Raw genomic sequence first — 27331 nt, 5'->3', positions numbered from 1 at the left:
GTGGAGCAACATGCAGTTTTGCAATGCAGAGGGATGACTCCTGCACCTTATGAACCCTGAAAGATTATAATTAGGACATCTACAATGCACTCCCCTACTCCCTTTAAAATGCTCAGATGGCAACTGTTACTTCCTGGGTATTTGTCGCTCTTTAATTCCGTTAATTTCCCAATTACTGATGTTTTACTTACATTAATTTTATTCAGTCCCGATCCACAATCCACTATTAATTTCCTTGGGACTTCAGCAAGCTATTTTCCTTTTCTACAGAACACAGTGAGGCAAAGTAATTATTCAACATGTCTGCCATTTCCCCATAGACGCTGACAATATCACCACTTCCAGTCTTTAGTGGGCCAATATTCCTCCTCACCATCTGCTTTCCCCTAATGTATGTAGAAAAGTTTCTTCTTATTGATTCTGATGTCCCTTGTAAGTTCCTTTTCATAATGAAAGAGCTAAGTTTTAAGGAGCTTGTTAAAAAAGGAAAGAAAAGGCAGTGGGAAGGAATTCCAATGTTTAGGTCATGGATAGTTAAAGGGTGGATAAAAAGTGGAGCTGGAAAAAGTCAAGCAGCAAAGGAGGAGAGGAGTCGATGCTTCAGATTGGAACTGTCCTGATGAAAAGTTCCGACCTGAAACGTCGATTTCCCTCTTCCTCTGATGCTGCTTGACCTGCTGTGCTTCATCTAGCTCCACTCTGATCTTCAGCATCTGTAGTTCTCATTTTCATGGAAAGCACACTATTCTGAGCAAAGAAATTTGGAGATGCAAAAGAGGTCTAGCAAAGAGATATCAATCACTTGTTTCTTAAATGTACCTGTAGGAGCACAAATGATAGTGTTGTCGCCAACGAGTACATGTTCTGCCAGCTCAATCTGATAGTCTCTCAATTGCAAATTCTCCACAGCAATTAAGTTTTGTTGGAACTTTTCTGTAAGAAATAAATATAAAAGTAGTTAACCGTCACGATCAATGCTTGTGGAGATACAAATCAGACATTTACTAAACTATGTTAGTTCAGCTTGAGCATATTGTCTGATGCCTCCAATGAAGGCAGTCATTTACACATGTTCCAGAATTCAGTTATGGACAGGTATCTGCTAACGTTAATCAGGAATAGAACAGCATCTTGGACAAGTATCGTGCCCCAAAAAAGTTACCACCTGGGCAGGGATTTCCCAAATGATTTTCTCCTAGTTGGTACGGCTCTTTCAGGGGAGTCAATAGAATCATTGAATAGTTACAGGACAGATGAAGATTATTCAGCATTTCGAGTGTATGCTAGCTCTTTGCAAGAGAAACTCTGAACCCACTCTCCTTACTGTTTCCCCACAGCCCTGTAAACTTTGACTTAAGATCACGACACAATTCTCTTCTGAAAGGATTACCATAAGACATAAGAGCAGAATTAAGAAATTTGGACTGTTAAGTGCACTCTTCCATTTAATGGCACGAACAATCTGTCAACCCACACTTCCACTTTCCTGCCTTTGCCCCCCCCCCCCCATAAAGTTTTGATGAAAAATGCCTTTCTCATCCTTGATTATATTTAACAACCCATCTGTAGTAAACAATTCCACAGATTCATTACCCCTAGAAGAAATTCCTCATCATTTCTGTCTCAAGTCAGTGACCCTTTATTCTGAGATGATGATAAAAGCTTTCCCACATGGGGAAAACAACATCTCCACATCTATCCCGATACACAACCTAAGAATCCTTTATGTTTCAATAAGTTTGCTTCTCATTCTTCTAAACTCCAATGAGTACAGACCCAGTCTACTCACCTTCTCCTCATAGGAAAATTCCTCAAAGCCTGGAATCAACCTAACGAGTTTTTTCTGGACTGCCTCCAATGCGAGTACATCTTTTCTTAGATGACAAGCTCAAAACTGTTCACAGCATTGTAGGTCTGGTCTAACTCGTGCCTTGTATTGTTTCAGCATACTCCATTTACCTTTGAAATATAGGCCAAAATTCCATTTGTCTTCCCTATTAATTGAATGTGTATGCTAGCATTTTGTAATTTAATAGATGAGTGCTCCCAAATCACACTGTCCTGCAGCCTTTTTCCATTTAAATAATGTTCAGCTCTTCTATTCTCCTGCCAATGTGCATACCCTTACATTTGCCCATTGTATTCCATCTGACAGGCTTTTGCCGATTCACTTAACTTGCCTATATCTCTCGACAGACTGTCATTCTCAGTGCTCACCTTCCCATCTATTTTTGTCACACATAATTTTGATGACAATACATTCACTTTTTCATATAAGTCATTAATATAGTAAATTGTTGGTCCAGCATTGACCTATGTCGGACTCAATTCGTTACAGGTTGTAAAACACCACTTCCTCCCAATTCTCTGCCTTCTTTTAATTATGCAATTCTCAGTTCATGTTAATATCCTCCTCCAAATACTCAGGACTCTCATTTTATTAAGTAGCCTTTGTTTAATACCTTACTGAATAACTTTTGGAAATCCAAATAAATTACATCTCTTTTTTTTAAAAAAAAATCACTCACGGGATGAGGTTTTCACTGGCTGGCGAGCATTTATTGCCCATCCCTAATTACCTAGAGAGCAGTTAGGAGTCAACCACATTGCTGTGGGTCTAAAGTCACATGTAGTCCAGACCACACAAGGATGGCAAATTTCCTTCCTTAAGGGACATCAGTGAAGCAGATGGGCCTTTCATGACAATCCGCATTGATTTTATGGTCATCATTAGACTCTTATTTTTGGCTTTTCAAGGAATTCAAATTCCACCCTCTGCCATGACAGGATTTGAACCCAGGTCTCCAGAACTCTACCTGGATCTCCGGATTAATACTGAAAACAACAAATGCTGGAGATCACATGGGGCAGATAGCAACAATGGAGGGAGAGCAAGTTAATGTTTTGAGTCGAGATGACTCTTCAGAGCTCCATAGATGCTGCTTGACCCGCTGTGAACTCCAGCATTTGTTTCAGCATCCACAGTAATTTGCTTCTCTCTGGTTTAATGGTCTGGGCCATCAACTCCCCCTACTGGCCCCCCTTTATTTATCCCCGCTTGTTACTTCTGAAAAAAATACTAATAAATTTATCAGGCATGACTTTCCCTTCCCAAAGCCATATTAACTTTGCTTGTTTAGATTATGTATTTCTAAACACTTTGCTACTACAGCCATTGTAGTGTAATTTAACATTTTCCCAATAAGTCAACAGCCTATCGTTATCGCTTTGGCTCCTTCACATTTTAAATAAAGATGTCACATTGCAGTTTTCCAATCCTTTGGGCCTTTACCACAATCTAAGAAGTCTTGGAAGATTACTCCCAGTGCATCCACTATATCTATAGTATCTTTAGTATCCCAAGATGCAACCCCTCAGGCTCAGGGGACTTATTGGTTTTTAGAACCATTAACTTTCCTAGTACCTTTCCTCTAGTGATAATTTTTGTAGATAGTTCCTCTCTCCTTTTTGTCCTTTTGAAAATTTAGTATTTTTGGAATGCTATTAGTCATGTTCACAGTGAAGACTGATGTAGATTATTTATTTAACTTCTGTGTCAGTTTCTGGTTCTCCAGTTTTTTTTTGGCCTCATTCTCTGAGGAGTCTGTGTTCACTTTTGCCTCTCTCTTTATTGAGAGAAGCTTTTATTGTCTATTTTTATATTACTTGCACGTTTACCCTCAAAGTTCCTCTATTAATTTAAATCAGTCATTTTTTGTTGGTTTTAAAACACTGTCTTACCACCAATCTGTGTCACTTATTTTTCTTACAATCTGATACAGTCCTAACTTCTTTAGTATAACATGGTTGGCTTATCGTCTTTCTAAAATCCTTCTGCCTCACTAAGATGTATCTTTGCCCTGAGTCCTGAACTAATTTCTTAAAAGTTGTCGTTCTTCAGCCATCTTTTCTGATATAAAAGAACTCTCAGTCCACTTCACTCAACTCTGTTATCATTACTTGTAATTACTGATATTAAAGTTTGAGCACACCTGTTTACAACCCAGGTTTCTCACATCCAAACAGAATGCTAAATCCAACATAGTATGGCCACTGTTTCCTTGAGATCCTTTACTCTGAGATTGTTTATTAACCTGCCTCATTACCAGATTCAAAATTTAAAAAAAATCCAAAACTGATGCCAGTTTTGATGAAGGGTGACCTGACTCAAAACATTAAATGTTTTTCTCTTTACAGATGGTGTCAGACCTGCTGAGTTTCTCCGGCATCTTTTGTTATAGTCTAATATCTGGATGGATCAACAACATTATGTTCTAGGAAGCTGTCTTGAACATACTATAAATTTTTCCTCATGGCTACCTGTACGAACTTCAGTTTCTAATCTGCAAGAAGATTAAAATCACCCATGATTAATGTACTGCTTTTTTTTTATATGCCCTCCTTATCGCCTGATTTATCCTCTGTCCAACAGTATAGTTACTGCTAGGGGATTGATAGACTACTACCATCAGTGTCTCCTTCCTGTTATTATTTCTTACCTCCATCCACATTAATTCTACATCTTCAGAAACAAATCATTTCTGGCTCTTGTACTTGTTTCACTTTAGACTAACATAGCTATACTAACTGTCTTTGTACCTATTCTTTCAAAAAGTTACATATCCCTTAACATTTAATTCCTAGCTTTGATTTTGTGACAACAGACACCACCACACTCTTAGCTGATGCATTCCAGATTCTGACTACATGCTGTGTTTTCTCATGTCACCTTTGGTTCTTTTACCATTCACCTTAAACTGATGTCTTCTGATTTCCAATGGGTACATGTTTCTCCCTATCTGCTCTGTTCAGACGTATTAAGATAATAAAGACCTCTATCAAATCCCTCCTCAATTCTGTCTAAAGGAATTAAACCAAATTTCTTCAATCTATTCATGCGACTGAAATTACACAGCCCTTGCACCATGCTTGTAAATCTTTACTTTCCCTATACAATGCCCTTGCATCTTCCCATGTTATATTGCGCAGAATTGGACATAATATTCTTGAGGCCAAACCAGTGTTTTATAAAAAGGTTCATCATAACTCCCTTGGTTCTGTACTCATGGCTCCAGTGTGATGAAGAGTGATTACATTAAAGTGTACAAGACAATTATAATTGGAGGAGTCAATCTAAATGGATGGTTCCTGTCCTGTCATTTGTGTACATAAGATCAAAAAAGCGCATGACAATATCTACACAAAAACAACAGGCTAGAAGTTATCTTTCAACTATGTAAAGCTCTAGTTAGTCCATACTTGCAGTACTGTAACCGGTTCTGGTATCATATTGTAGGAAGCCTTGGATGGAGGGCAGTGTATGGAAGTTTATCAAAATGATACCTGGACTCCTATGGTTAAATGAGAGGATGAAATTATACCAAACAACTTTCTAAATTGATGGAATAAAAGCTTGAGAGGCAGCTATCTCTTCCAAATAGCATAATAGATGTATCTACACCAAAGGATCTGCAGTGGTTCAAGAATAAGGCTCACGACCATCTTCACAATGGCACTTAATGTTGGGCAAAATTGTTGGCTGAGCCAGGGATGCTCACAAACTATGAAAGAATTAAAATGTGTTTTAAAATAAGGTATACAGGGATAAATTAATTTCACTAATGCAAGGGATCTGGGTCTATGCAACCCAGAGTAAAAACGAGAACCAGACCTTTCAGAGGAGTGAAATTAGGAACCATTTCTTCACACAAAAAGGTAGGTGCTTGGAACTCTTCTTAAATGACAATTGATGTTAGATCAGTACGTCATTTAAAATCAGTTTGATTTTTGTTAGCCACACATTTTAATGGTTGTGGGGCAAAGGCAGATGTATGAAGTCAAGTCACAGATCAGTATGATCTGATAGAATGGTGGTACAAGCTCAAGGGAATACATTGACTTTTCTGGTCTTAATTATGTGCTTAACTACTTTCACCAGATGACACCATGAGGTTAACCACATGTTACACAGCTAGATAGCATTAATTACAGGATAGTTGATAAATCAATCACTGAAAAATTACAAATAGCAAAACCAAAAGGAATTACTGATATGTGTTTATGCTACAACATGAAGTTTATTTACATTACAAAATGGCCTCTAGAATTCAGTTTATGGAGAATGGAAAAATGCCTGGAGAACTCAATAGTAAGGCAGAGAATGTAATAATCAGCCCATTATTCCAGTCTTAGCCCTTTGAAAGAGTTACCTCATTATCCCCACTTCCTCCTACTCTTTCCATGTAGCCTGGCGACAATTCTCCAAGTATCTATCCGATTTCTTTGTAAAAGGGATAATTTAATTTCCATTCCTTTTGGTCAGCACATTTCAAAGCGTAACATGTTGTCATATAAAACAAGTTCTTAACTTGCATCTGTTCGTTTACTATCACATTAACAGTTCATTTTACATTAATACATGAAAGAAGGGTCCAATCATCCAGACTACACGCACAACCTTTCATCACATCTTTGGTTGGTTTTCTCCTGGTACTGGAATGGATTGAGTTTGTGTGGAAAGCCCATTCCGCTTCTCCTATTCATGGCCATCTGGAACCACATGGAGGTGACTGCTGTGCTTTGGGGGAGTGGAAGTGGAGGAGTTGAGGGGAAAGCTCTTGATAGGAAATAAATCATTTAGCAAGTATAGCCAAAGTGACAGAAGTATTGTTCATGCTTACCTGTATCGCTGACTGGTGCACTAGAAGTGTTCATGCTTTCTGCCTCTTCTGAATAATGCATTTCCACATCATTGCTCAGAGAGTTGCTACTGTTTTCTTCAATTGTTTTCATCTCAACTATGGAAAAGACATGAGGGGCAAACAACTAGTTTACAGCTCAAGTTCAAGATTTAGCAAAACTATGTAAACTGGATATACACTCCAAATTAGGCATGGTGCTGCTGATGTGGCCTTCAGTAGCAATATATTTCTGGAGGTCATTTCTAGGACATTTCTGGTACTTTCTTCTCCTTTGACATCACAATTTTGTGTCCTTTAATAAAACGTATTATCCACCAGCACAAGATGCATCCCCTCAACTATCATTCTGCATTAAACCTACCGAGTTCTGGACTCAGTTCCCTCCTGTCTGTTTTAAATGCCTTCCTCTTTATATACTCTCCCAATCAACATTCATATCCACCCTCTCAATCATCTTCTGTGGACACCCACATAACCAGCAAGGATTCAATTCCTTGTTAACCCTTGCCACCCATTCTCTCCCTCCCCCTTCCTTGGCATCTGGGCTTGGATGAAACACTCCCCTAAAACTATCTCCTGAGCGCTTTCAGTCTCCCAACAACTAACCTTTGGCCCTACATTGATCAAAATATCTCAATTTGCTGAACAGTTCCCTCATCTTTCTTATTGCCCCAAAACACCATTATAATTTGAAATCCTGGTCACTTCCACTAGTAAAGCCAAGTGCAAGAGGTTACAGAATTGAACGCATCTGCAGCAAAACCTGTTTACCATTCAACAACAGATCTGACTTAATTACATGAAGTGTCAATGAGCTTCTTCTACCAAAACCTCCATCACTCCAAGATCATTCTGAAAATTTCAGTAACCCTTCACACAGCTTTTTATTTTCACCTCATCAAAATCAACTTGATGCCAAAACAACTTATTAGATTTTCTTTTGCCCCAGTGATTGTCTTCTCTTTGTGCGGTGCCTTGGGGTATTCCTACCTACACAAAAAAATGAAAAATTCAATCAAACTGATGGAGTGCATTTTTAATGCATGAAATGTGGGTATCACTGGCAGGGTCAGCATTTGTTGCCAATCTCTAATTGTCCTGAAAGGTGACGGTGAATCATAGAATCCCTACACAGCGTGGAAACAGGCCATTTGGCCCAACAAGCCCACACCAATCCTCCGAAGAGTATCCCACTCAAACCCATTCCCCTCCCATTTTTTTTTACATTTTCCCATGACTAATGCACCTAACTTATACATCCCTGAACACTACGGGCAATTTAGCATGGCCAATTCACCTAACCTGCACATCTTTGGACTGTGGAAGGAAACTGGAGTACCCAGAGGAAACCCACACAGACACAGGCAAGACGTGCAAACTCTACACAGACAGAGGCTGGAATCAAACCTAGGCCCCTTGTGGTGTGAGGCAGTAGTGCTAACTACTGAGCCAGTGCATCTTGAATATTACAGTGTACATTGCTACAGCATTTAAGCATCAAACACATTGCTGTGGGTCTATAGTGACATGTAAATGACACCAGATAAGGATGTCAGATATCATTCACTCAAGAACTTTAGTAAACCAGATGAAATTTAACAAGTATCCAGCAGTTACATGGTCATCATTACTGCCACCTGCTTTTTAATACGACATTTTGTTGTAAAAATTGTATTGAGATAGCCTAGTTACCTTGGGGAAATTCAGTATTTAACCTAATACATGCCCTGAAGCAAATGGATTTTTTCCTCCTACAAAGCTGCTCAAACTGGTTAGTGGCTTGCTGCGCTGTGATTTCCAAAACTTTCCAGTAGCTTTTCTTTCACTGATATTACATTAACATCGAGACCTGTTCCCACTGCAAATGTCACCCCTGGTTACTTTCAGTGTGGTAATCCATTTCAAACAATGTGGGAGTAAGATTGCCAAGTGATTTGTATATGAACCTAGAATTTAAGTAAAACACTATTTAGATTGCGGGTTCATGAGGAACATTGGAAAGGAGTAGGCCATTCAGGCCCTTAAATCTGTTACACCAGTCAATTAGAACACTTAGTCAATCTACGTCTGAATTACTTCTTCCTGACTTGTTTCTGTAACCTTAAATACCCTTCTCTCTCCCCAGGTAGCAACCTCATTGTGTAATGATAGCTTAATCATGGCTTGTACACTGCGGTGCAAGTTGAGGAAAGACGCGCTCAGCCTCGGCAGGGATTGAAGCCATGCTGTTAGCAGCACACTGTAGCCATCAAGCCAACTGAGGTAGCCAACCCCCTTGAATATCCTTACCAAACAAAAAGTCTTTGAATCTTATTTTTGATATTTTGACCTGATTTGCAGCCTCAATGTCTTTTTGGCAGTCGGAAAATGTGTTGCCTGGAAGCAGCCCGGAATGGACTGGCTTTAATTCTAAAGTCATGATCCATGCCAATTTGTGCTGGATTTCTCCATACCACTAGCATTACTCTCTCAACAGATTAAATAGTTTCTCATGATCTGCCCTATCAAATATTAGTTCAATCACTTTACAGGCTAATACAATTAAGGGAATTTAAAAAATAAAAATGTTATATTCCAAAATTATTCATGGCTTACTTATCAGCTACTGATTACATATGACAAGGATTTATAATGTATCATTACTTTTACCTGAATCTGGAGACAAGAGCAAGGTCACTGCATTACAGTTGCACCTCTCCAACGCAAGGTGAAATTCCTTCAAAAAGCTTTGTTTGTCAGACCTTTGTAAACAATCAAGTAGTTTCTCTGCTCCAGCTGTGGAACCTTTGCGCTCGGAAATCTGTGCAAAAGGTTGAGAATTTCAGTACTTTTGATTTTAGCTTGGTCACTGAGAGTGGGTGTTAGAAGAATTTTGGGGTTGAGGGATGTTACAGTAATTGGGAGCATCACTGGACACATGAGAGCTCTTCTGTTTTTTTTAAGAAATGTCATTCTCTACTTCTGTAGCCACCTCAATTGGTGACTTTTTCATCTGCCTGCCACGGTCCTTTCATTTTGTTTATTGTTGATGGACTACTTCTATTAATTTCACATTCTTTTATGTAGAATTTCATTAATCACCTATCCACCCGATCTTCCCATATCTCTAGCAATTTCTCAGAGCTATTAGAATTTGCCATACTTCCCACACTCGTGCCATTGGTAAATTTGATGAGTTTCGTTGGCATTCTATGTTTGCTGCAGATTATGGAACTATAAAATAAACAATATTCATGCATTTGCTCCTGAAGCACGTCAATTAAAATTTTGAACTACAAGCAAGAAACTTAAGCATTTATAAAATTTGCAAGAGAAAATGAAATGCTGAGAGACCAGTGGTATTGATCACCGAAGTTATAGAAAATTTCACACTTAATACAGAACTCTGAAATAACATTCCTGTAAAAGTTAAATATTTATTTAGATGAACACCAAGTATCAAAGATCAGAGAAGCAGCAGATACCTATGATCTCTCATAGACTAATGGTCATGTGGGAAACTGCAGGGATAGAAAATCTGCAGAGACAAGTGATTTTTGTTTTTGGGAACAAACAAAAGGATGCAAATTTAATAAAAAGGAGAAAGACAAGAACGTGATATAAAGAAAATAGCATGTCTCCATTGGAATATGACTTGATGCAGTAAAACTAATTGCCAAGTTAAACAGCAGGTCAATTGAAGCAGTTGTAACACTTAGGGAATTTTCCAAAAAGCAGATAGTGGGCAACGGAATCGACATTACAGCTATAGCAGCAGTACAAAGAGAATGTGTTTCCTTACAATGCACTGAGAAGGGAGAATTCACTTCGGAGAGTCATGAAAATTCTTCAAATATTGATAGGAAGTCAGACCACTGAAGGTTCTGAATATTTCATCTCAGAAGGGGAGGTGTTTCCTTACTTGTCAAATCAAGGAGGTAAACTAATAAAAGATATATGAGAGACATTGGAGCAAGCCAGCCAGTGATGCAGGGTGATGTTACCATTTGCATTCCAGAGAAGTCAGGAGAAAGTATTTATTGGAGATATGCATGGAGGTTACAATCCAGTCCCAGATGCAAAGTTGGATTAAAGAGTAACTTAGCAAATGGAGAAGTTGTAGTTAGAGAATAACAAATTCTTGAAAGAACTGATTTTATCCTGGAAAGTAACCTGGCAGTTTCAAAATGTTTGGCGTCACCAAGGACGGTTACACAAAACATAGAAAAGTACAGCACAGAACAGACCTTTTGGTCCACGATGTTGTGCCGAGGATTAATCCTAATCAAAAATAAAATAACTTAACCTACACACCCCTCAATACATTGCGATCCATGTGCATGTTCCAACAATCGCCTGAATGTCCCTAATGACTCTGCTTCCACCATCACCGCTGACAACGTATTCCATGCATTTACAACTCTCTGCGTAAAGAATCTTCCTCTGATGTCCCCTCTATACCCTTCTCATTTCATAAAACTATGACCCCTCTTACCAGTCAATCCTGCCCTGGGGAAAAGTCTCTGTCTATTGACTCTATCTATACTCTCATTACCTTGTATACCTCTAATAGGTCACCTCTCTTCCTCCTTCTCTCCAGAGAGAAGAGTCCAAGCCTAGTCAACCTCTCTTCATAAAGCAAGCCCTCCAGTCCAGGCAACATTCTGCTAAACCATCTTTGCACCCTCTCCAAAGCCTCGGTATCTTTTCTATAGTAGGGCGACCAGAACTGGACACAATATTCCAAGTGTGGCCTCACCAGGGACTTGTAGAGCTGTGGCAAAATTTTGCAGCTCTTAAACTCGATCCCCCTGTTAATGAAAGCCAAAACATCATATGCTTTCTTAACAACATTATCCACTTGGGTGGCAACTTTGAGGATCTACGTACTTGAACACGCAGATCCCTCTGTTCCTCCACACTGCCAAGAATCCTGTCTTTAATCCTATATTCAGTATTTGAGTTTGACCTTCCAAAATGCATCATTTTGCATTTATCCAGGTTGAACTCCATCTGCCATTTCTCAGCCAAGCTCTGCATCCTGTCAATGCCACGCTGCAGCCTGCAATAGCCCTCGATACTGTCGACGACATCTCCAACCTTTGTGTCATCAGTAAATTTACTAACCCACCACAACCTCCACATCCAAACCATTTATAAGAACTACAAAGAGCAGAGGCCCAAAAACAGAGCCCTGACCTCCAGGCAGAATATTTTCCATCTACAACTACTCTCTGCCTTCTGTCAGCCAACCAATTCTGAAACCAGATAGCCAAATCTCCCTGTGTCCCATACCTCCTGACTTTATGAATGAGCCTACCATGAGGAACCTTATCAAGTGCTTTGCTGAAGTCCATATACACCACATCCACTGCTTGACCTTCGACCACCTGTCTTGTCACCTCCTCAAAGAACTCAATAAGATTTGTGAGGCATGACCTGCCCTCACAAAGCCATGCTGACAACCTTTAATCACCCTATGCTTTTCCAAATAATCATAAATCCTATTCCTCAGAATTCTTTCCAAAACTTTGCTGACCACAGACGTAAGACTGACTGGTCTGTAACTGCCAGGGATTTCCCTATTACCCTTCTTTCAAAAAAGAATAACATTTGCCTCTTTCCAATCCTCCAGTACGATTCCCATGGAGAGTGAGGAAGCAAAGATCTTTACCAATGGTTCAGCAACCTCCTTTCTCGTTCCCGGAGCAGCCTGGGATAAATTTTGTCTGGCCCTGGGGACTTATCAATCTTAATGTTTGCCAAAATTTCCAGCACATCAACTTCATCAATCTTGATCTGTTCAAGCCTGTATCCCAGCTTCTCAAAGTTCTCATTCACAACAAGTTCCCTTTCCTTAGTGAAAACCGAACCAAAAAACTCTTTTATGGCTTCTCCTATCTTCTCAGACTACACGCACAAGTTCCCTACGCTATCCCTGATCGGCCCTACCTTCTCCCTGATCATTCTCTTATTCCTCATATGTGAGTCAAATGTGTTTGGGTTCTCCCTAATGCTTCTTGCCAAGCCTTTATCGTGCCCCTTCTTGGCTCTCCTCCATTCATTTCTGAGCTCCTTTCTAGCAAGCCTAAAGCTGTGTTAGATCCTTGCTTCCTCCACCTTACATAAGCTGCTTTCTTTCCTTTGACGAAAAGCTCCTCTGTTCTCGTCATCCAAGGTTCCTTAATCTTACCCCTTCTTACCTGTCTCAGAGGAACAAATTAATGCATCACTCGCAGCAACCGCTCCTTAAAAAGTCTCCACATGTCTACTGTGCCTGTTCTGTGGAACAATTGCTCCCAGTCTGTACTTCCTAACTCCTGTCTGATATCATCATAATTTCCTTTTCCTCAATTAAACATCTTCCCTTGGTAACTACTCCTTTCTCTCTCCAAGGCTATGGTAAATGTGAGGCAGTTGTGATCCCTGTCACCAAAGTGCTCTCCCATCACGAGATCTGACACCTGTCCTAGCTGATTGCCAAGCACCAACTCGAAAATGGCCTTTTCCCTCTTCAGCCTGTCTACGTACTGAGTAAGGAAACCCTCCTGAACACACCTGACAAGAACTGCTCCATCCAAACCATCTGCTCTAAGGAGGTTCCAGTCAATACTGGGAAAGTTGAAATCACCCATAACAACAACCCTGCTACATCTGCAGTTTTCCAAAATCTGCCGGCCTATGAGTTCTTCAATCTCTCCTGCTATACTTAGAAAACCCCCGATGAGGTGGCTGCCTTGCTGTTCCTAACTTCCACCCATACTGACTCAGTAGTCAAACCTTTCTCAACAACCTTCGTTTCTGTAGCTGTGATGCATTCTCTGATTAGCAATCACCCCCTCCTCTTTTTCCAGCCTTCTGTTGAGCAAATAACAGAAGTAAAAGTACATGAGAAGCTACAAGCATCCTGGATTATCTTGTGACTGTGTTGTGACCAGATATCAGGCCCATAAAATTAGACAGGAAGAAGTGGTGACAACATTAAAAAAAGACTTGGAAATTCAGTGATTGGAATTTTTGAAAAATTCAGTAAAATGGATGAAGGTTAAAGAGCGTGAGGTTGTCATGTTTAGTCCATCCTCTTCCATAGAAATGAAACAAACAAATTCTCAATCAAAAGAATCATACCATACTTTGAAATTGAATCAGAACTAATACTACAGTGTTAATCCTTGAAATGCAAAGACTAAGGAGGAAATGAGGAATGGGCAGTGTACCGTCAAGCAGTAGTTCCATCTGAGCATGGTAAAAATATTTTATGACTGGTTCACAAAATTCCAATGGCAGGTCACTTTAGGTAGTAGAAAAATGCAGGCTAAAACATTAAAAGACTTTTGTTGGCCAGGATTACATAAAGATGTCTTAAAGTTTTGCCAGATATGCCACACTTGTTAGGTAGTGGGGTAACTCCAACTATTAATTACATATGCACCTTTAATTCTAATACCAGCTTTCAAAGAACCATCTTGCAGGATATTAATAGATGGTGTACTTAAAAGCAAGGATAGGAATAGCATATATTAACAAACATGGATGTTTCCAGAAGATTCCCTGAAGCAGTAACTTTAAGAAAACAATTATTGCAAAAATGGCAATGAAAGAAAGGAGATGTGAAAATATCAGATCAATTGCTGAAGGATTCAGAAATTGAAAATTGAAAAAGTTGTTCCTCCAGGACTCAGATCAACTAATACAAATGTACTTGTGGGTTACATACCATAATATTTAATCTCTCAGGAAAACACAGAAGTGACTTACAAAGGCTACTGCAAAATCATAAATCAATTTGTGAATTACTGAATGAATTCATAAATGAATTTGAACAATGACAGGAAGGGACAGATATATAAAAAGCAATCTAAGTAGAAATAAAGCAAGAGGTCGCTTGTGGGAATGGTGTTCTGGTCCCCATTAGCACAGGAGATTTTAACTTACATTTAGATTGGAAAAATCAGATGGGTAACAGTGGTCTAGATTAGGAATTTATTCAATATTTTTGGGGCAACTTCTTAGACCTGCACGTTATGGAACCAACCAGAGACCAGATAACAAAAATATACTAATAGTTAGGAGTCATTTCTTCAGATATTTATAAAAGAAAGGACCAGAGCAAATTAATCAAGGGAATTCAGGACGCATCAGGAACAGAGGGACTCTAGGTCAGCCCATAGCAAAACCTCAAAGCAAAGCCAAGCCTTGGCCAAAGTTACAATTTGCATCAGGATCTGGGACAGCAAGTCATTGTAGTTGCTGCTGGTACGCAGACTTGCGATACCCAAAGAGCCCCACTAGAATTAAGCTGAGAAAGAGAACTCAAGACTGGTATCCAGAAGAGGGCACACCCTGGAAAGTCCACCGATATCGTGCTCAGCAACATCCAAATCAGAAACAAATCAAAATAAATGTCCGGTTAAATTGTTACCCGTTGTTTGGGCAGTGCCCTCTGGGCAAATAAAGATGGGCAATAAATACTGGTACTAGACAGTGATGCCCTCATCATGTGCTATAGACAGAGGGGAGCCAGCTTAAGCTTTCAAACGACTTTTGAAGCGGTGCCATGTCAAAGGTTACTACGGAAAATAAAAGATTATATTGTTTGGGGTAACATTTCGGGAAGGATAGAAGACTGGTTAGTTAACACGAAGCATAAAGTAGAAACATAAGGGTGTTTTTCAAGGTGGTAAGTGGTGTGCCATTATGGACAGTACTGGGTCTTAACTCTTTATAATTTAAAAAAAATTGATTTGGATGAAGAGACCAAAGGGATGGTTGCTAAATTTGCTAACAACAGAAGGATAGGTAGGAGAGTGAGTTGTGAAGAGGACATAAGGAACCTACAAAAGGGATATAGACAGTGAGAGGGCAAAGATCTGGCAAATAGGCTTTAATACGAACGTGTGAAATTGTCCATTTTAGCAAAAAGAATTAAAAAGAATTATATTGGGATGCTCTTTGGAGGGTAGGTGTGGACTTTATGGGCCGAAATGCCTGCTTCCACACTGTAGGAATTCTATGATCTGCTTATAAAATTAGTTGAGCGGAAGAACGGTGATTTATTTATCAATGATTTTTATGATGGGACAAAAGCCAGATATTCAAATATACCAATGACATAAAGAGATGTGGCATTGTATGGAGAGTAGATAGGAGCTTGATTTTAACAAAAAGTGATAAATCAAGTGCTTTGCCAATTAGACTCAACATCGGCAAATAAATATGACCTATAAAAGGACACAACAGGGTACGGTCTAAATGGTGAAAAAGATAGAAATAATAGAACCCCAGAGACTACTAGGCTCAGGTAAACAGATCATTATTTTAGTTACCCCTTGATGATATTTTAATGAAAAAAATCCCAAAGAAATGCTGACCTTTATATCTGGAGAAATGGAACACAAGCGAATAGAAATCATGTTTCAGCTACAAACTGCTGCTGTCAGACCAAGTATTGGAGTATTGTGGGTGGTTCTATGTATCATAGCTATATAATACTCATCAAAAACTTAGTCTTGACAGGGCCAATTTACTGAATGAATGCTGAAACTGGCTCAAGGGTTCAAATGGCCTGCCAAAGTTTCTATGTTGACATAGCATAAACATCCTATCGTACTTATGTCTAAAATATTTCAGAGATGACCAAAATTAGGTTTCAAGGACCATTTTAAAAGGAATGTGTGGGACAGTCAGAAGTTCAGGGAGTTCAGTCCAGAGCCTGAGGCCCAGGCAGCTGAAGGCACAACTGCTAACAATGGTGGGCTTTTAAAATAAGGGGCAAGTGAGAAATCCCTCATTTGTAGAAATGTTCAAAGATAATTTAAAAAAAAATTTTAAATGTTGTTCTGTTTTGTCACTTGGTATTATCCGCCACGAACTCCAGAAGATTCCCAACACATGGAAAAGACCTTGTCTATTTACCCTATCCACGCCCCTCATGATTTTATAAACCTCTACGGTCACCCCTCAGCCTCTAATGCTCCAGAGAAAATATCCCCAGTCTATTCAGCCTCTCCCTATAGCTCAAACCCTCGAACTCTATCTTTTCTGAATCCTTTCAAGTTTCACAACATCCTTCCTATAGCAGGGTGACCAGAATTGCATGCAATATTCCAAACATAGCCTAACCAATGAAGTGTACAGCCACAACATGACCTCCCAACTCATATATTCGATGCTCTGACCAATAAAGGAAAGCATACCAAACGCCTTCTTCACTATTCGATCTTCTTGAGATTCTATTTTCAAGGAACTATGAACCTGCACTTCAAGGTCTTTGTTCAACAACACTCTCCAGGATCCTACCATTAAGTGTTTATGTCCTGCCTTGATTTGCCTTGCCAAAGACGACATAGGTTTAGGGTGAGGGGGAAAGAGTTAGAAAGGACGTAAGAGGCAACTTTTTCACACAGAGGGTGGTGTGTGTATGGAATGAACTGCCAAAGGAAGTGGTGGAGGCTGGTACAATTACAACATTTAAAAGGCATCTGGATCGGTAATTGAATAGGAAGGGTTGAGAGGGATATGGGCCACGTGCTGGCAAATGGGACTAGATTAATTTAGGATATCTGATCGGCATGGATGCGTTGGACAAAAGGGTCTGTTTCCATGCTGTACAACTCTATGACTCTAAGATTGTTATTAATCTCTGAGACTGCAGGACAATCTTGGAGAGTTGGTGTCCCAAACTGCTTCCCCACATCTCTCAGACCATCAGAAATACCTGTATAATCTCTTCACATTCCCTGGGTCGGAGACATGTTGGCATAAAATTAATAACTTCACATGGTTTTATATTGGAAACGATTGTTGGCAAAATGCGCTCCAGGAGTTTTTTAGGCTCCTCCAATTTTGCAATTTCAGTGAAGTCAGCATTTTCAATGGCTTGCTCTAGGCCAGTATAATCTGCAAACAGAACATTCAGAGCATTAACATGAAACATTTTATACATCTTAGTTTCAAAACGTATTGCTGACTCTGGTTTGGTATATTCAGGAAAGTTTCACCATATGACTTTTAAAATTCATTCATGGGATGAAGGCATCGCTGGCTAGGCTAGCATTTATTGCTCATCTCCAATTGCCCAGAGAACAATTAAGAGTCAACAATATTGCTGTGGGAGTCACACATAGACCAAATTAGGCAAAGATGGTGTTTTTTTTCCCTAAAGGACATTAGTGAACTAGGCAGTTTTTGTCTGCAAATTGATCTGTGGTCATTAAATCTTAATTCCGGATTTTTTATTGAACTCAAATTCTATAATCTGCTGTGGTGAGATTTGAACCCACATCCTTAGAATGTTACCTAGGTCTCTAGATTAACAGTCCAGTGATAATACCACTACACTATCTTGCCTCCAACTGCCTCCCGAGAAATAAAGCCTTCTGCTGCCTCTAAACACCAATATGTTACTAACCATATTAAATATGTTTTATTAATGCATGCTGGTGTTATACCAGAATGAACAATAGTGCGATCAAGTGCTCAAATGTTTATCTTCAATCATAAGTCAAAAGGGACTGTGAAAAAATTGTGCCCATCAGCTAATCATTTGCTTTACCTTTGATTACTCAATTAGTTCAAGGAAAAAGCATGGGATAAGAAGCAGGAAAAAGTAAATCAGCTTTTCAAGCCTTCTGTATCATTCAATAAGATCATTGGTAATCTTCTACCTCAACCAACGATCCCACTTCATCTCTACAGTGCTCAATTTCTTCAGAATTCCAATGTCTTTGAATCCAAATCCTGGTCTATAATTACTCTGTATTGTTTCAAGTTATGTCACTTACTCATTAAAAGAAAAAAAATAAAATCTTATCAATAAAAACACAAATCTCCCAATATTTTCTAGCATTTATTTGAATTTGTTAGCATTTCTTTACGAGTGATCTGTGTCCACTGCACAACTTACTACTGAAACCACTAAATGCAAATAATGCTTTTGTGTCCTAGCTGATGAAACAGGTTGCTCATTAAATGTTGCAAATTCTCCATTCTTTGTGAGAAGTTTATAAAATGTTAACCAATGAGTTGAGGTATTGATAAACTAGTGATAACTTAATGGTGTACTTTTCATGAATCTTATGTAAATAGTGATAATACACAATGGGGAAAAAAAGACTTCGGTTGAGAACAAAACCTGAAGAGGAGGAGAAGTGTGGCTTTTCTGCAAAATTCACTCACCCACCTGCTCCTCTTAGTTCATCTAAAAATGCTCGATACCATCCTTGCTCTTCCAACTTAAGCAGACAGTCCAGAAAGAGCTCTGCAGACTTTATGACTGACTTTTCTTCTAATGATAAAATCTGCTCAGTATCAACTGGGGAAAAAGAACATTGCAAATCATGAACCAAATTGAACAGAGTTTCCAACATGATCACCAAGCATGAAACAAGATGAAATGTACAAACCAGGAAGGAAAAGGTCACACGTACAAAGGTTTCTGACTTTAATTGGATCTAATCTTGGAGGTTTCATGATATTACATCCCATCCCTCCCACTACTCACTGAACATGTCAATCACTATGCCTTCAAACAGCAGACTGAACCATCAACTCGTCTCTCCACCCCCGAGGCTCGCAGCATCATTCCTGTGGAAGGGCTTTTGCCCAAAAATGTCGATTTTCCTGCTCCTCAGATGCTGCCTGGCCTGCTGTGCTTTTCCAGCACCACTCTAATCTTGACATCAACTCATTGGCTGATCCTGGACATACAATATTTTTCTTCCCTCAATATCTTGTATTTTGCTAACTTGTGAAAATATTCAAGGAAATCTTATTTAAGCACAATGTTTTTCTTTCTAAATGCCCCTTTAAATTCTTGGAGACTCCAGGATAATCCTGGTGGGGGATCTCTGAGGAGCATATGAACCAGAACAAAGGAAGATTTCCTTTCCCAAGCATCATCGAAACCAACAAATCCAACCCACCTTACTTAGTTTGTTACAGAAATTGATGGAAAAGCTCAGCAGGTCTGGCAGCATCTGCGGAGAAAAATCAGATTTAATGTGTTGGGTTAAGCCACCCTTCAAATTATTAATTAAGAGCTGTTGACTATTCACAGCTGTTAATCTCTCATCAATGAGTCCACAACAGACTCAGCCACAAGCTGTGAAAAAGTCTCCAAAGTGGAGAGCTTTAGAATCATCTTTCCAAACTCAATTGTGAAGGATCACTGCTCTCAAACGAGTTATTGAAACAAAAATGGGATTTAAGTCACATACCAGGTGAGAAATAAAAAAAGTCGAGTGTTAATTTCACTGATCAGAGCACACCTCTGTATCTAAAAGCCAGAGTCTCTTGTGTAGTGGTAGTGTTCCTTCCTCTGGATTCGGAGGCATGTGTTCAAGTTCCATCTGCTCGAGAGGCGTGTCATAATGGTTCTGAATAAGTTGATTAAAAGCAAAATCCAGAGTCTAAAGACATTACTTTTGCAGCCTCTTGGGGATTTCCAGCAAAAGAAAATGCAGCTGCCAAAGAGTCCTCTGCTCGAGTTTCATCAAGGAAAACTGGAAGGACACCCACTTCCCCTTTGTCAGTATTTCTTTTTATTTTTCACACCAAGCAGCTGGCTGTGAACACCATGAGGAATCATACCACAGGATCTCAGCTCTGCAGTCAGGTAATTCTAAGCAAGGATCCATCAGCCTTGGCCGGTGTGGTGCACTATGGGATTTCACCTCGAATAATGAACAAAACAACTTCGAGTGGCAGAAGATCTTAACAAGTTTTAGTTGGTTAAAAGATCAGAAGATATTTGACACATCAGACGCAATCTGGAACCCCACACGAGTCCACAGTTCGTTATGGAAAGGCACAGTCATGTTAAAAAAAAATTAAAGGCCCATTTGTTAGCCGAAAAACACATCTAGCTAATGGACTATTTACATATGCTATTAAAATGTGTTGCTGGAAAATCACAACAGGTCAGGAACCATCCGAGGAGCAGGAAAATCCCGATGAAGAGTTTAGGCTCGAAACGTCGACTCTTCTGCTCCTTGGATGCTGCCTGACCTGCTGTGTTTTTCCAGCACCACACATTTTGACTGAAACAGTCTTCCTCACAAACTCCTGTGTTAATCCTTGAAGCCTGGGTGCAGTTTCTGTAACAGACATACTTATTTATTAAGATAGACCCAGCAGAATCATAATTAGCATGTTTACATATTCAATCCCAACATCCATTCCAACACAATTTCCTTTAATTTAGGGAGTTTTCGTTTCGCTAGCTGAGGGCGGAAGTAATGAATGATCCCACATTGTTGTTTGTTCATGCTACCGTCGATTGTAACATTTCAGAGGAAAATCACGATGCACGGGCAGATATGTTTAAAATCGCACCAGCGGAAAAATAAATGCAACAGCCAGTATTGAAAGATCAACTATTACAACCTTACGTACCTGGTGAAAAGAAAGACGTGAGGAATCCGTGAATATACGTAGGGCGAAGAATTCCAGTGATATAATGTCGCCATAATTTCAAGTTTTCTTTCTGGACGTCGGTCATTTTAAATCTTTATAACCGTGACTGTTGTGGAATGCTCTTCCGCTGTCTTGGCGATCTGCATGACTTCCATACAACTAAATATCAGCTCGGCGACTCCGCCTACACTGTGCAATTTCCAGGAAATCAGGTGCCACTTAAGTTTCAGTTTCTTGCGGATCTACATTTAACATTTATTAGCCATCATTTTCACCCCTTGACGAGTAAGAAATCCAGTCACGAACCTCCGCGGATTTCTGCGTCAGCACCACTGAGAAAATAAACATGCCTGTTCCCCCCACCCCTTCTCTCTCTCTGATTTATCACTATCGGTTTCCATTTCCCTTCTTTCATTTTCTGAAGGTAACATTTCCTTGTTTTTTGTTTACGTCTACAGTGCCTCCCCCCTCCTAAATCTGTTGTTAGACTGCATAAAGCAAGAAAGTCCAAACCCATTTTGCCTGTTGATCCGCCAGCCCACTGCCTACCCCATCCAAGTATCGATTTTGCTTTTACTACTCGAACCCTAATGCCTGCCAATTCCAATCCGGCCATCGTCCACCAACACTGGTCTTCTGTCTAGCAACGCCCCAATTTTTAAAAGGTTTTCGAATCTTTCCTTGTCTTCTCCGCGCCCCCTAATCTCTCGCAGCCCTATGGTCCTCAGATCTCTGAACTTCTCTAACGCTCACCTTCAGTGCTGGCCCGATTTTAATCCCTTCACCAAATTTAAAACTCTATTGCTAAACTGGCCTGCTTTTGATCATTTGACTTATGTGACTTGGTTTTTTTTGTGTGCTAATGTATGTGTGATACACTTTGGGACATGTTACTAGATTAAGGGCACTATATAAATGCAAATAGCCATTTCTTGTTTTCAGTTCATCACGATTTTTCTCAGCCTTACTTGCCGATACCACTGTCTACTCCCCCCAGGTAAATAACTCACAGCTTATGCTCTGCAAAATGCTACCCAGTTTAAGTGTTCATTCACAGTACTGGAGTTCCCAGGCCTGTTTTCTAACACCACTATAGACCAGTCATTTCTGTTCAACTGCCCTTCAGAGTAGTTTACTCCTGTTTGCACTCTGAGGCTAACGTTAATGCCAGAATGCTTAACTGTTTTGTCAGTCAGGTTCGCACAGGAGCAAGACCTGTTTCCGACTGAGGTGGAGACCTCCTTGTGCAAGATTGTATAAAATTAATGAAATCCACAGTGGCCTCCTGCATTCGTTTCAATCATGGAGTCAGAATCTTGCTCATAGAAGGAGAACATTCAGCCCATGTATCCAGGTCAGCTCTTTAAGTGAACCATTCAGTTAATCCCAGATCCTTTCCCTGAAATCTTGCAATTTTCTCCCTTCTAAGAATTTATCCAATTCCGTCTTTAATGATACTATGGAATTTACTTTCAACACTTTTTCAGGCAATGCATTACAGATCAATTGCTACGTACATACCACCATCAACTTGTAGGGAAAAGGGTTGAATGAGATGGAAGATAAGGTAAAAACAATGACTGCAGATGCTGAAAATCAAATACTGGATTTGTGGTGCTGGAAGAGCACAGCAGTTCAGGCAGCATCCAACGAGCAGTGAAATCAACGTTTCGGGCAAAAGCCCTTCATCAGGAATAAAGGCAGTGAGCCTGAAGCATGGAGAGATAAGCTAGAGGAGGGTGGGGGTGGGGAGAGAGTAGCATAGAGTACAATGGGTGAGTGGGGGAGGAGATGAAGGTGATAGGTCAAGGAGGAGAGGGTGGAGTGGATAGGTGGAAAAGAAGATAGGCAGGTCGGACAGGTCAAGGAGACAGTAACTGAGCTGGAAGTTTGAAACTAGGATGAGGTGGGGGAAGGGGAAATGAGGAAGCTGTTGAAGTCCACATTGATGCCCTGGGGTTGAAGTGTTCCGTCTGCCTCGGAACACTTCAACCCCAGGGCATCAATGTGGACTTCAACAGCTTCCTCATTTCCCCTTCCCCCACCTCATCCTAGTTTCAAACTTCCAGCTCAGTTACTGTCTCCTTGACCTGTCCGACCTGCCTATCTTCTTTTCCACCTATCCACTCCACCCTCTCCTCCTTGACCTATCACCTTCATCTCCTCCCCCACTCACCCATTGTACTCTATGCTACTCTCTCCCCACCCCCATCCTCCTCTAGCTTATCTCTCCATGCTTCAGGCTCACTGCCTTTATTCCTGAGATGGAAGATATACAGGGGTGAAGCCATGATGGGGTTTTGAAAACAAGGATGAGAATTTTAAAATCAAGGTGTTGCTGGAACAGGAGTTAATGTATGTTAGGGATCATAGATATGATAGGTGGATGCAACTTGGCACACTAAAAACAAGACAGCAAAGTTTGGGATGAGTTCATATTTACAGAGGGCAGAATGTGGGAGGCCAGCTTAGAATGCATTGGAATAGTCAACTGTAAAGATAACAAAAATCTCAGTAACAGATGAAATGAAACATGACTGCAGTTAGCTAATCACTAATAGGTGATCTTAGTGTGGTAAGAAACTTGTCCCAGGATCAAAATAAATCACCAAGGATAAAGTGCTTTGGTTTAGACTGGAAGTCTGATTGGAGGGACTTATATTAGGGTATCAAAACTCAAGGACTTTGGGGAGAACAGGTTAGAGATGGGGATTTATTTGCAAGGACAATGGGGTCAAGAACAAAACAACTAAAGTTCTTGGCTAACAAACTTTCCAGATTATTCTAATAAATTTCAAATTTTCCCCTGTTGCTGTGCCCAGAATTGAACACAATACTCCAGCTGAAGCCTAATCAATATTTTATAAAGGCTTTCTCTATGCCATCATTTATAAAGTTAGAGTTCCTGTAGGAGATCCAATATGTTTTTTTTTGTTCAACAGCCATCAATACTCAAATGGTCTAAAAAATATAATTCTTTTTTCACCCACCCTGGCCTGTGCTTTTGAACTGTTTCTTTGACTCTCCCTTATAAAATATACAGGGAGCATATACTCCAGACATTGATCACCATTGCACAGTGACAGCAATGTGTACCGTTTACAAGATGCACTGCAGTAACTCACCAGGCTCCTTTAATAACACCTTCCACACCTCATGTAGGACCTCATGTAACACAGGTAACTAATGCATGAGAACACCACCACCTACAAGAGCATCTCCAAGTCTATCCTAACTTGAAACTATATCACTGTTCTTTCACTGATACTGCGTCAAAATTGTGGAACTCCCTTCCTAACAGCACTGTAGACGTATCCACACCACACGGACTGCAGTGATTCAAGAATGCCTGAAGAAGGGCTAATGCCCGAAACGTCGAATCTCCTGCTCCTTGGATGCTGCCTGACCTGCTGCACTTTTCCAGCAACACATTTTCAGCTTTGATCTCCAGCATCTGCAGTCCTCACTTTCTCCTATACTGTGAAGGATGCCTACCGCTCCATCACCCGCCCTCTTTTCCGGAACTCCGACCACAGTGCCGTGTTTCTTCTCCCGCTTACAGGCAAAACCCAAGCAGGAGACCTCCCGTCGTGGATACAGGTCCAGTGCTGGTCGGAGGAGGCAGAGGATCAACTCCGGTGCTGTCTGGAATTGGCTGATTGGGCCATGTTCAAACAGTCTGCAGGTACCTTGGACAATTACGCCACACCATCACAGACTTTACCAGCAAGTATGTGGAGGACTGTATACCGAGGAAGTCAACCCAGGTGTTCCCCAGCAGAAATTATGGAACCTGCTAAAAACCAGGTGTGAGGCCTTCAGATCAAGAGACCCACTCAAATATAAGGAATCCAAGTATGACCTTCATAGAGCCATTAAGACAGCCAAGGACCAGTGCCAATCCAAACTAGAGACCCAGGCAGACACCCGGCGACAATGGCAAGGACTGAATGACATCACAGGTTCTAAAAAGAGACAGTGTAAGATAGCAGACGATGACATATCCCTCCCAGATCGTCTCAACACCTATGCTCGCTTTGAGCAGAATTTCGGCGGAGTGGTAACACCTATTCTGACAAGTCCTGACAAACCTATCCCAACAGTCACTGCACCAGAGGTCAGATCAGTTTTCCTTTGTGTGAATCCAAGGAAGGCAATGGGACCAGACGGAGTATCAGGCTGTGCACTCAGAGCATGCGCAGGTCAACTGGCAGAGATCTTCTCAGACATCTTCAACCTCTCCCTGCAGCAGGCCACTGTCCCTGCCTGTTTTGCGAGGGCCAACATCATCCCTGTGGCTAAGAAGGCTCATGCAGCCTGTCTCAATGACTACTGCCCAGTGGCCCGAACTTTGGTGCTCATGAAGTGGTCATGGCATTAATCAACTCCAGCCTCCCACTACTCTTGACTGACTCCAATTTGCCCATCAAACCAACAGATCCATTTCAGATGCCATATCACTTGCCCTTCACTCCTCCCTAGAACATTTTGACACCAAGAACAGCTAAGTAAGAATCCTGCTCATTGACTACAGTTCAGCCTTCAACACTATTATCCTCTCGAGACTGATTACTAAACTTAGTGATTTCGGAAAAAGCCCCACTCTCTGCAACTGGAGCCTCAGTTTCCTGACCCACAGGCCATAATCAATAAAGATTGGGGACAATATTTCATTGTCACCAACACTCAACACTGAGGCCTCCCAGGTGTGTGTACTCAGCCCCCTAGTGTACTCACTGTATACCCATGAGCGCGTCATCAAATACCAGACTAATGCCATTTACAAGTTCACTGATGACATCACCATAGTCAGTTGAATTTCAGATGGCGGCGAAACAGGATACAGATGGGAGGTGGAAGAACTGGAAAGATGGTGCACTGAGAACAACCTGGTTCTCAATGCCAGCAAAACCAAAGAACTCATTATTGACTTTTGGTGGGATGTTACTCATGCCCCACTACACATTAATAGCACAGAGGTAGAAGGAGTGGAGAATGTCAAGCTCCTGGGAGTCGTCATTCACAACAAGCTTTCTTGGACTCTTCATGCGGACGCACTGGTCACAAAGGCCCAACAACGTCTGTTCTTCCTCTGGCAGCTGAGGAAATCTGGCATAACAGCAATTACCCTTGCCAACTTTTACAGGTGTGCCATCAAGAGCATTCTGTCTGGATGTATCACTACCTGGTATAGCAACTGTACCATTCGAGATTAGAGATGGTTACAGTGAGTGACAAACTTGGCCCTGACAATCACAAAGGCCAACCTCCCCATCTATAGAATCCATCTACCAGGCTTGCTGTTAAGGAAAGGCCGCCAGCATTCTCAAAGATCCATCCCACCCTGGCAATGTTTTTCTACAAACTCTACCATTGGGGAGAAGGTACAGAAGCCTGAACACACGCATCAGCCGATTTCGTAACAGTTTCCATTCTACTGTTGTTAGAATACTGAATGGACTCACAAACTCTTAACATTTGCTTGTACTTGTATTATTGATTTTGCCACTGTTTGCCTATTATTTACTATCTATGCTACTTAACTCTGTGATCTGCCTGTATTGCTTGCAAGACAAAGCTTTTCACTGTGCCTCGGTACATGTGACAATAAATTCAATTCAATTCAATTCAAAATGATAAAAATGATGCGTGTTAAATCAATGCTAGTCACTTACAGCAGTGCAGGCTCCAGGTATGATTCATAGGACAAATTTAGCCAATCATATCATTTCTGTGATATTAATATATAAGAGTCAACTTTAATGCAGCACTCTGGTCACACTCTCTGCCAGTACATATGCACTCTTTGCACATCTGATTACAGATCTTGGTGTGTCTCTTGGATCCTGTCCATCCACAACTCAGTGCTCATCTTGCTCATTCTCAGAGCTCCCAAAACGTCCACTCCCCTCTTTGTACATGTGCCAACTCCAAAACCTGTACCTCATCGAATCATACACTGGAGAAGCAAGCTGTTTATCTGACATCTGTGCTGGCTCTAAAATGCTACCAATTAGACACAATGTTTGCTATTTTTGCAGAAATACAGTCCCAATTTGGAAGTTACTACTGAACCTGCTACATCTTCATCATCATCTTCCTGCCAGCAATACCCCCTCCATTTGACAAGAGACGTCCCATCAGTTAGCACTATGATTGGTCTCAACTCATTGCTGCCTCCAAACCTAAGTACCTCCTAAACATCAATGCCTTCGTGCTCCCAATTTTCTCTGGGA

At 40.6% G+C, this 27331-nt stretch overlaps 2 protein-coding genes across 5 annotated transcripts in view; one reads left to right on the top strand and one right to left on the bottom strand.

Moving 5' to 3' along the window:
- The window catches only part of rigi (RNA sensor RIG-I), a 56508-nt gene extending 35274 nt beyond the window's left edge, over nucleotides 1-21234 (bottom strand). The window contains exons 1-6 of one of the 2 annotated variants that reach the window (XM_072588128.1): nucleotides 21075-21234; nucleotides 18862-18993; nucleotides 17398-17579; nucleotides 9351-9501; nucleotides 6681-6797; nucleotides 820-933 (exon numbers count right to left, since the gene is read on the bottom strand). In XM_072588128.1, the coding sequence (XP_072444229.1) occupies nucleotides 820-933; nucleotides 6681-6797; nucleotides 9351-9501; nucleotides 17398-17579; nucleotides 18862-18993; nucleotides 21075-21180 (802 nt within the window). In that variant the 5' untranslated portion in view covers nucleotides 21181-21234. Of the gene's footprint in view, nucleotides 1-819; nucleotides 934-6680; nucleotides 6798-9350; nucleotides 9502-17397; nucleotides 17580-18861; nucleotides 18994-19603; nucleotides 19803-21074 lie in introns of those variants that run through there. The other variant, XM_072588129.1, reaches the window with a different exon arrangement.
- On the top strand, nucleotides 21212-26695 carry LOC140488670 (uncharacterized). 3 transcript variants are annotated; one of them, XM_072588132.1, is made up of 3 exons: nucleotides 21212-21307; nucleotides 22288-22449; nucleotides 24658-26695. In XM_072588132.1, the coding sequence occupies exons 1-3, from the start codon at nucleotides 21212-21214 to the stop codon at nucleotides 25474-25476; spliced, it is 1077 nt and encodes a 358-aa protein (XP_072444233.1). In that variant the 3' UTR covers nucleotides 25477-26695. The 3 variants fall into 3 exon arrangements, 1 of the variants encoding a protein (XP_072444233.1); XR_011963047.1 differs by lacking the exon at nucleotides 21212-21307 and having other exon boundaries at nucleotides 21319-22449; nucleotides 24397-26695; XR_011963048.1 differs by lacking the exons at nucleotides 21212-21307; nucleotides 24658-26695 and adding an exon at nucleotides 22583-22668 and having other exon boundaries at nucleotides 21319-22449.
- The last annotated feature ends 636 nt before the right edge of the window (nucleotides 26696-27331 follow it).

The sequence above is a fragment of the Chiloscyllium punctatum genome, chromosome 2 (genome assembly GCF_047496795.1).
Source record: "Chiloscyllium punctatum isolate Juve2018m chromosome 2, sChiPun1.3, whole genome shotgun sequence".
Classification (NCBI taxonomy): domain Eukaryota; kingdom Metazoa; phylum Chordata; class Chondrichthyes; order Orectolobiformes; family Hemiscylliidae; genus Chiloscyllium; species Chiloscyllium punctatum.
This window is presented reverse-complemented; position numbering and strand designations above follow the sequence as displayed.

Coding starts and splice junctions, on each gene's coding strand:
- LOC140488670 (XM_072588132.1), top strand. CDS start 21,212: ATGCTCTTCCGCTGTCTTGGCGATCTGCATGACTTCCATACAACTAAA. Junction 21,308..22,287: donor TGCAATTTCCAGGAAATCAG/GTGCCACTTAAG, acceptor CTGTTTTGTCAG/TCAGGTTCGCACAGGAGCAA. Junction 22,450..24,657: donor CATTCAGCCCATGTATCCAG/GTCAGCTCTTTA, acceptor TCCCGCTTACAG/GCAAAACCCAAGCAGGAGAC.